The sequence below is a fragment of the Hyalella azteca genome, unplaced genomic scaffold, assembly GCF_000764305.2.
Source record: "Hyalella azteca isolate HAZT.00-mixed unplaced genomic scaffold, Hazt_2.0.2 contig10613, whole genome shotgun sequence".
Classification (NCBI taxonomy): Eukaryota; Metazoa; Arthropoda; class Malacostraca; order Amphipoda; family Hyalellidae; genus Hyalella; species Hyalella azteca.
Genome location: NW_025940646.1, coordinates 126,646 through 135,351, shown reverse-complemented (window position 1 = coordinate 135,351; position 8,706 = coordinate 126,646). Strand labels below are relative to the sequence as shown.

General features: G+C 38.4%; 1 protein-coding gene across 1 annotated transcript; it reads right to left on the bottom strand.

Annotated features, from left to right (window-relative positions):
• Nucleotides 1-1,278: 1,278 nt before the first annotated feature.
• On the bottom strand, nt 1,279-7,504 carry LOC108675711. The gene is made up of 4 exons (XM_018163740.2): nt 7,123-7,504; nt 5,699-6,252; nt 2,977-3,081; nt 1,279-2,231 (listed from the first exon to the last, which is right to left on the bottom strand). The coding sequence occupies exons 1-4, from the start codon at nt 7,360-7,362 to the stop codon at nt 2,048-2,050; spliced, it is 1,083 nt and encodes a 360-aa protein (XP_018019229.1). The 5' UTR covers nt 7,363-7,504; the 3' UTR covers nt 1,279-2,047.
• Nucleotides 7,505-8,706: the final 1,202 nt, after the last annotated feature.

Here is an 8,706-nt window from a genome sequence, read left to right as displayed (position 1 = left end):
CATGATGGTCCATTACATCCAGGGCAGTGGTGGTCTTCGGCAGGCGACCCACGTATAGTACTTTCTCATTTTTTCGCTCAAACTCTTATAAAGTACTTAGAATTTGTAGATACATTATACATATATAGTTAAAACAGTCTCTTCTTGTTTTATTTACCATATTTAATTGTTTAAATGAATGAAACTCCATTTATACACTGTATAAATTGAGTTTCATTTCTGAAAAATAACATGACGATTTTCTCCTTATACCTAGACCCAGTAGGGTACCCTAATATTATTGACTTTGGAATCGGTTTATCTTGAAACGAATGGAGCTAAATAAATATTAATTAGCAATATTAATTTGTTCGAAGGATCTGAGGTAGGGGCAAGTTGGTTACAAGAGGACAAATAAAAATTTAATGAGAAATCAAAAGATTAATTTTCTTTTAGAATACGAAATGCTAGATAAAACTAAGCATCATGTACTGAAAGCTGAGCATTGCCAACTAACAATATTTAAGGTAGTGCAATTTCTATCATAAAGTGAACACGTTCGCAAAATTTCGCCTAAAGCTGGACATGTTTGGTAAAAGCGCGTAAAGTTCATGGAATGAAAGGAAAAATTAGGCCCATAATCAGTCAAAATCAGAGGAACTTATCTTAATTAATTGACTTTGTCGAAAGATTTAAACGAAAAAATACTTATTCAGATTAATTACCTATTCTTCACTATTCGGGATTGAGTTTTAGCCGCTTGGTCACATGGGTCCGGGTTTTAGTCCCTTGGTCCGGGGCTCCCCGGACCTGAAGTGAAATTTTTCTAAGTAAATTTCCAAAAATTCGATACAAAAGTTTTGTTTTCTGGACGTTTCAGAACATTCTCTATCGATTAGTTCGATCGAAAAATGAACTTCTCTGTTACCCTCATATGTTGGTGCGACGAAATTTTTCTAAGTAAATATCAAAACTCTATATGTAAAATTAAAAGTTTTCTCGACGTTTGAGATGATTTGCAGCCTTTTATTTTTTTTTAACCGGTCCGGGTCCGGGTTTTAGTCACTCAGTTCGGGTCTGGCGGACCGGTCCGGGTCCGGGTTTTAGTCAGTACCTATTCTATTCTATTCTAAAACCGGCACATGATTCCACGGATTAATTCCACTATGGGTGTGATTATTATGTTGTCACTGTGATATACAGACTACAGAGGAAATACCTACAGAGTCATTTTGAATTTTTTAAGAAAAAGTAAGAATCATATAATTGAGAATTAAACATCTTGTTTGTTGCAAAACTGTATTTTTATATAATACAAGCATAAAACTAGCCTAATTAATTTGACACCAGTAATTTTTTAGCCTATCAAGTTCCAAAGACTGACACTGATGAAGAAACTGAAAGGATTTTTTCCAAAAATTCACTTTGGTAATGATTTTATTCCATTTTGTATTAATTTTTGAGCATGTCGTTTTCAAAGCAGCGGCGAAGCGCAAAACAACGATGAGACACTGCATTCCTCGAATAACTCAGCTCCATCAGAAGAGCGGAAAATTACGAATCATTCAATAATTCAGACAAAGGTTCGACTGTGAAGCTGGTGAAATAATATTAACTTACAAAAATAACTATAGTAGGGCTGACAAAATGAATCGGCATGAACTAACAAAGACTGATAGTACCGAAGCATAAAACGGGCATCAATTTATGTAAACGATCAATCTACTAGAATCAATGAAACTGACCCGAGATGATGAATAAAATCGGCATTAAAGTCTATAAACAACAGCAAATAAATAATGAAGCAATTAGCGTAAAAATAAGCAATTATAACCATGAGTACATATATAAATAAAACACTAAGCACAGCATGATTGATATATACCAAAACACTGTAGATGATTGATTGCTCAGAAGAATCCGAAATCGAGAACTTTGTTTGACACCAGCTGGATGATATCGAAAACAGGACGGATAATCATAGTTAGTATATTTAATTGTGTATAGAAATAAAACGTCAAGCGCAGGACGACTTAAATATACTACAACACTGTTGAGGATTGGGTGCTCAGAATAGTCCGAAATCGAGTACCTTGTGCGACACTAGCGGGATAATTTCGAACACAGAGGACGGGCAATCGGCGTAACTGCGTCGGCAATCGCCGCTGTCACGCCCTACTTCTTCTGCGACCAAATAGTCCTTCAAAAATTCCATGTCCGAACTGGGGGAAGACAGCGATGCCACTGATGGTCTGTTGAGGAATTAAAATGAGCTGATGAGCCTATTTTGAGGAAATGTGTTATCGGTTCTCAATACCTTACCAATTATTAAACATGATGCTTAAATTACGCTATGATTTGGCTAAACGCTCAAACAAACATTTGCAATGAAACATTTTTGCTTTTGCACAAAAGGTTGCAATTGTTAAACATAGAAGTATAATTATTAATCAGTTTTGACTGGGATGCTTCATCCCAGCTTCATCTCATTATATTCTACCAGCAACAAGTTCACTGTAGGAATCCATGTGATTTTTTAAAGCTGAGTAACGTGGCCTGGGTTGCAGGTGACAAAAAGATAAAATGCAAAATATGAAGCTAATGAAATCAATACTTCATGAAACGAAACCTTATTAAGCAAAAGAAAAATTAAACATTTAAAAGCCCGAGAATTTAAGTTTTTAGTTTATTGCACTAAATATCAGATTCCGAAGGAATCAAGTGAAAAAAAAATAAAGCAATCGTCGATGCTGCAGGAGAAAAATGAGAGCTCAGGAGAGGGAAAATGCTGCAAGAGGGCAAAGTGAGAGCTCAGGAGAGAGAGAGAGTCAATGCTGCAACTGCAAGAGAGCACAATGTGAGGTCAAGAGAGAGAGAGAGAGAGTCAATGCTGCAAGAGAGCAAATGTGAGGTCAGGAGAGAGAGTCAATGCTGCAAGAGAGCAAAATGTGAGGTCAGGAGAGAGAGTCAATGCTGCAAGAGAAAATGAGAGCTCACGTGAGTAGGAGATTAAAGAAGTCCCCCATGATGCCGTAGTGCAGAGGTGCCTCCGCCACCTCGCACACCGTCCGCAGCAGACACGCGTGACCAGGGTAACCGTACCTTTCATAACAGTTATATTAAATTTAATACAATAGTGTTATAAATTTAACGCTAAAATATTGCTGTTTGATTGCATCAACAGCAAAACAGTTGCGAAGCCTGAATAAAAAGGAACTCAATTCAGAAGCGGAATAAAATGCGTACTGGTGTTTGTCACACAACATTCGGTATGATCAAAATGGTTGATAGTATACAACTCAACGAGAACCAACATTGGGAATATTGATTAGATATGATGGAGCGTTGGAGAAATCCGTGTTCAAAGAGGCATAATAAATGCATTCCGGAAGTTATTCTTCCGGATCATTATCAAACAAATCCGTCCCAAACGCTTCCAACAAACTGAACCTACAAATCCTCTTGAGGCAACATCACACTAAACTAAACTATCACAAAAATATAAACCACCACGTTCACTGAGACAGACTACATCTGTTACCAAGCTCACTGAAACAGTCGGCATCTGTCACCACACTCACTGAGACAGTCAACATCTGTTTTAACGCTCACTGAGACAGTAAACATCTGTTACAACGCTCACTGTGACAGTCAACATCTGTTACAACGCTCTCTGAGACAGTCAACATCTGTTTTAACGCTCACTGAGACAGACAACATCTGTTTCAACGCTCACTGAGACAGTAAACATCTGTTTTAACGCTCACTGAGACAGACAACATCTGTTACCACGTTCACTGAGACAGTCAACATCTGTTACAACGCTCACCGAGACAGTCAACATCTGTTACCACGCTCACTGAGACAGACAACATCTGTTACCACGCTCACTGAGACAGACAACATCTGTTACCACGCTCACTGAGACAGACAACATCTGTTACCACGCTCACTGAGACAGACAACATCTGTTACCACCAGTGGTGGGCACAGCTAACCTAAAAGTTAGCTTCGATAACCGCTAATCCGCTAACTGAAAAGTTAGCTTCGATAACGCTAAACCGATAAATCACCGAAAAATGTAGCGGAATTTGCCGCTAACCGATAACCGCCAATTTTTAATATATAAATTTAGATTTGGCTTAATTTGGGGGGGGGAACTCTGAAAAAAAGGCCTATAGAGCTGAACTTCAAGCCTTGAAAGGGGGCTTTCCAAAAAGATGTAGCATGCCAAGATCAGATGATGATCAAGGTGTACGGAACATAAATAATTAAATGAACATATGAAATTAGGCAGTAGTTGACATTCAACATACAGTTTATTAAATGAATAAGAAATATTAAGGTTACACCAGGGTTACACACTCCTTTTTACTCTGGCTTGCCCTTCGCCTTCATCTCCTCGAGGCGATGATTGTTGCCCCTCATGAACATCAGCCTCTCAAAGTTGGCATCTGACAGGGTGGCTCTCTTGGCACTCAAGATGTCCTTGCCTATGGAAAAGAGGCGCTCAACTGCAGCACTGGATGGGGTGGCTGTGTTGTACTTAACGAAAAGGTTCATCAACACCTGCTCGCCCAAGAAGGCAACGTCAGTCAATTCCTCCTTCGAGCTGCTTTCCAGCCAGGTCTTCACCAAATTCTGTGCCTTGGACTTTAGTGACCCGTGGCTCCTCCTGCACTCCATGGGCTGAGTAATGCTGCTGAAGAAGTCATCTTCCCCATCCTCGTCGTTGCTGGTGGTGCTGATGCCCTCCTCAACGGTCTCCCTCAGGGCTGTCTCCACGGCGGTCTCCATTGCCTTCTGTACCCTGCTGAGATGGCTGTGATTATGCTTTTCTAGCCGAAACTTAGGTGGAAGGCCGCTGCCAGCTGGCACTCCTTGTCTTCTAGGAGGGACCCAAACCTTTTCGTGTTGCCTGCCAGCATCGCGTCCAACAGAGGACTGCAGTGCAGGACGTCTTTGTGTTACTGCCAGTAACACAAGACGTGATTGGCTGACGAACATTTGATGACGTAGTCAGCCATCAGTGTGGGCGTGGCACACGGCTTACGATACTTAGCATTAAATCAGAGATTTTAAAACATTTTTAGCGGACTGCCAGTTAGCGGAACTAAGTTTAGCGGAAGCTAATTGGTCCGCTAAAGGTTTTCAAAGTTAGCTGAACAGCTAATCCGATAAGGAAAAAGTTAGCTTCGCTAATTAGCGGTTAGCGGATTAGCGGAACTGTGCCACCACTGGTTACCACGCTCACTGAGACAGACAACATCCAGCATAATCCGAAATTATTCAATACAATTAAAGGAATATTTCCTAATTCTACTGATCTTCGACGGAGAAAAGTTTAATTTATCGTCATGAAGCCACATTATAAAATCTCAGTTTGATTTTAACATATGCTACAAATAATCATACACGTACGTGATTCTCAAAAATGTTTAGCTGAAAGTTAAACTTTGCGTTTTCTGACAGGATATTTTATGTAAACAATTATTTTTACTCCACTATGGGAACCTGATATCGCAATTAATGCTCCGCAAAACCTTCCAATACATTTTAAAATCAGAAATTCAACTGTAGATTAGTGTCATATTATGAAAACAATTACATTCTTTCCCATTTGTTATTTAAATTTGTGTGTACCAATGAACATACTGTAATGATAACCAATAAAATAAGATAACAAGATTATAAAGAACTTATTAAACCAAAAACTCACTTTGTCAAGATGCGTTCGATAGCATTGTATGCATCGAGTCTGTGCATCACATGAAGACTCTTGACGTGTTCTGAATGTTCTTCATAACTATCAAATACCGTTTCCTGTTCTCTCTCAGATTCAGTAATATCATCCGATACTATTTTCGTTTCAAATTCGGAAACTCTTCCTGAACCGTTAGGAGTTTCAGTGTCCGGTGTGTTCTCATGAACTAGTTCGTCTTGCCTTTTATTTCGATGTGATGTAGCTGGACTTCTTTTGGTTACATTATGGATCTCCGTCTTATTTGCCTCATCAGCCTTGGTAACTGCAGTATCAGGATTTCTATTCGTATGGTCTTCAGTTTCCCAATCGTAGTTATTATAAACTTCATTTTCATTCTCTCCTCCTGCTCCTTCTCTTCCCAATTTTGTCCCAAAAAGTGCCTGGAACGGAGGTTGGTTGATTTCCTCGGTAAGGTAGGCAGGAAGCGGTCGCCAGAGTGGAAGAGCCACTTGCAGTTTAGTTGTGTACTTCGCTTCCGTCATAGCAACCCAGTTGAAAGTCCACTTAATCTGAAGTAAAGCAATGATGTTTAATTAGTAGAGTCTATGAAAATTAATATTCTCGGTAATTACAAAATTCTTAAAATTAAATTGTCTAATTGATCATATATATGTGATTTATTATTAAGGGGAAATTAAAAGTTAACTATGGTAGGGTAACATGGGGCAGCGAGCCCACTGCGGGTCACGGGCCCATAGCGGGTTTCTCGCTAAGTATGGCAGATATTGGTCCGTGTTCTCTACCGCCGGTCGACAGTTTCACTGTGATGAAGTGTACGGATTTGCGTTTTGCTAAATGTTTGCGTTATTAAGTTCTTTGCGAATAACTGTTTTAGTCCAGATAAAAATTTTTTTGCCGCTAAATAAAGTTTTTTTCCATTACTATAGATGAAGATTTTGAAATTACTTTGAATTATTTTTTCAAAGTAATATTTATAGGGATATTTGCCCCAAGCCCATGGGCCCATTGCCCCAGGGGTGGGGCAATGGGCCCATTTTGACACTTTTTACAAAATAGTGTTTCATTACAAATTGAATAACTCTATAGGCGTCTAATTCACATCATACATTCCTCATTAGTTGCACCTTTAAACAAAACAAAGAATCACCTCGTATCAATTAAAACTTCATCAAAAATTTAGTCTAAAAAAAGTGGGGGGCGCGCTGCCCCACGTTGCCCTATATTTATCCCGTGGCGTTTTGAGTTAATTTTTCCACTCCTTATGTGCCCACGGTTAATTGTCTTGACCGTCATACGCTAATTCTCTGCTTACATAAAAGGCTATAAAATGCAGATATCTAATGGAAATTACCATAATTTGAATCAGAGTAAAGCAAATGTGTTCATTAGATTTATTGTGCGAGTTGTTGCCTGATTACCTCCATGTTTGAGGCGAATGGGAACTTAAACTGGAAGTAGATCAGACGCTTCTCCCTGTTGTGAGGCTGCTCGTCGAGCGCCAAAAGCCTTTGAAATCTTTCTTTTAACGAGAATGTTGACTTGAGTTCATCGTCAAATGATGTTTCAGTTTCCGAGATATTTGAATTAACAAACATCAAATTCACTGCGATAATCGCAGTTACAAACAGAATCCATTTAGAACACAGTACGCCGCTCATGCTGTGATGGTTGCTCGGCTTAGCCTTAATTGTGAAGACGTTTTCTCAGCGGATATTACCATAGAATGCGAGGTCGACTGTTGTCTAACTAAGCTTCAAAACGATATAATGTTAGGTTTAGCTCCTCCTTCAGGTCATCTTCAATTGTGAAAGACTCTTCCTTTGTTGCGCAAACTCTCTGTGCTATGACATCAGAATACAAACAAGGGTAAATGACCCAACACTGCTTATGCCTCAGATATTTGGAAACATCTTCGGGTTGGTAGTGATGTGAATAACGGTGTTGAAGGCTACAGTTACATATATCAAACTTATAGCACAGCTTTTTTCTAGGAAAGTGAAAATTGAATTGAATTTGAGTTTCAATCGACGTTTGAAAATATGACATTTCAAAGAAACAAATGATCTGCAAACAGATACTTAGTCCATGACTGATACACCTGTAACTACGATCGATATTATTGTCAATAAGTATCCTTGTTTAGCGTGTAACATTTCTTGTGTGTCAACATTAACTTTAGCGCTCTGCATTTCTATTACGGAGCAGAGGTAAAATAATTTAACCTCAATTAACCTGTTAGAATAAACTTATCACCAATATGCAACATGTACTGCGAGTTGTCGGATTCTAGCGTAACTTTTATGTCTCTTGCCTTATTTCCCTGTAAGAGGAAGCACCCGTTTCTCCTATCGCTCTCTATCTTCTTGTCTTCGGCCAGAGCAGGTTGCTCTTAGTTTCGGTGTTAGAGTAAACCTTAGCAGAAGACTTAGCTTTCATTCAATCCTACAACCGTGATACTACCATGCCATCGCACAGTGAAAGCTTAACATAACCTATCCACTGCCGTGCTTCCAAAATTGGTGTCATATTAACATTAAACAAAAATAATAGATAATGGATAGCACGATCACTATTTGGGAATTTTTTTTGAAATCTGGGAAACATTTTGGGAAAAACTGTTGGTCATTCACACAAAAATATCACAACTCTTATTATGCTCTTCAATTGACATAATCAAGACTTTATTTAAATAAAATTTCCAGTTATTGGATGAATGAAAAGAAATGGTCTTCGACAAACTTCAATGGCAATGGTAGTTATTAAAGTGAAATTAAAAATACATATAATTAATTTCGCTCTTATTCTGAACTGAAACTTTGATTATATAAATTTTAGTAAATTTGAATTGAATCTGGAAAATAACAAAAAGTAGTATAAAATAAACGAGTAAGAGGAAATAGATGCTGCAGTGCACGAATTACTTCGATGATCGTTAAATTGAGCTGCACATTTATTACATTACAAACTATATCTAATTATCTATCTTATCGTTTATCTTATTG

Excerpts from the sequence above, each read along its gene's own strand:
- LOC108675711 (XM_018163740.2), bottom strand. The coding sequence starts at position 7,362 with ATGAGCGGCGTACTGTGTTCTAAATGGATTCTGTTTGTAACTGCGATT. Across the intron at positions 6,253-7,122 it reads CATTCGCCTCAAACATGGAG|ATTAAGTGGACTTTCAACTG; the intron begins GTAATCAGGCAA and ends GCTTTACTTCAG. Across the intron at positions 2,232-2,976 it reads TTCTTTAATCTCCTACTCAC|ACCATCAGTGGCATCGCTGT; the intron begins GTGAGCTCTCAT and ends ATTCCTCAACAG.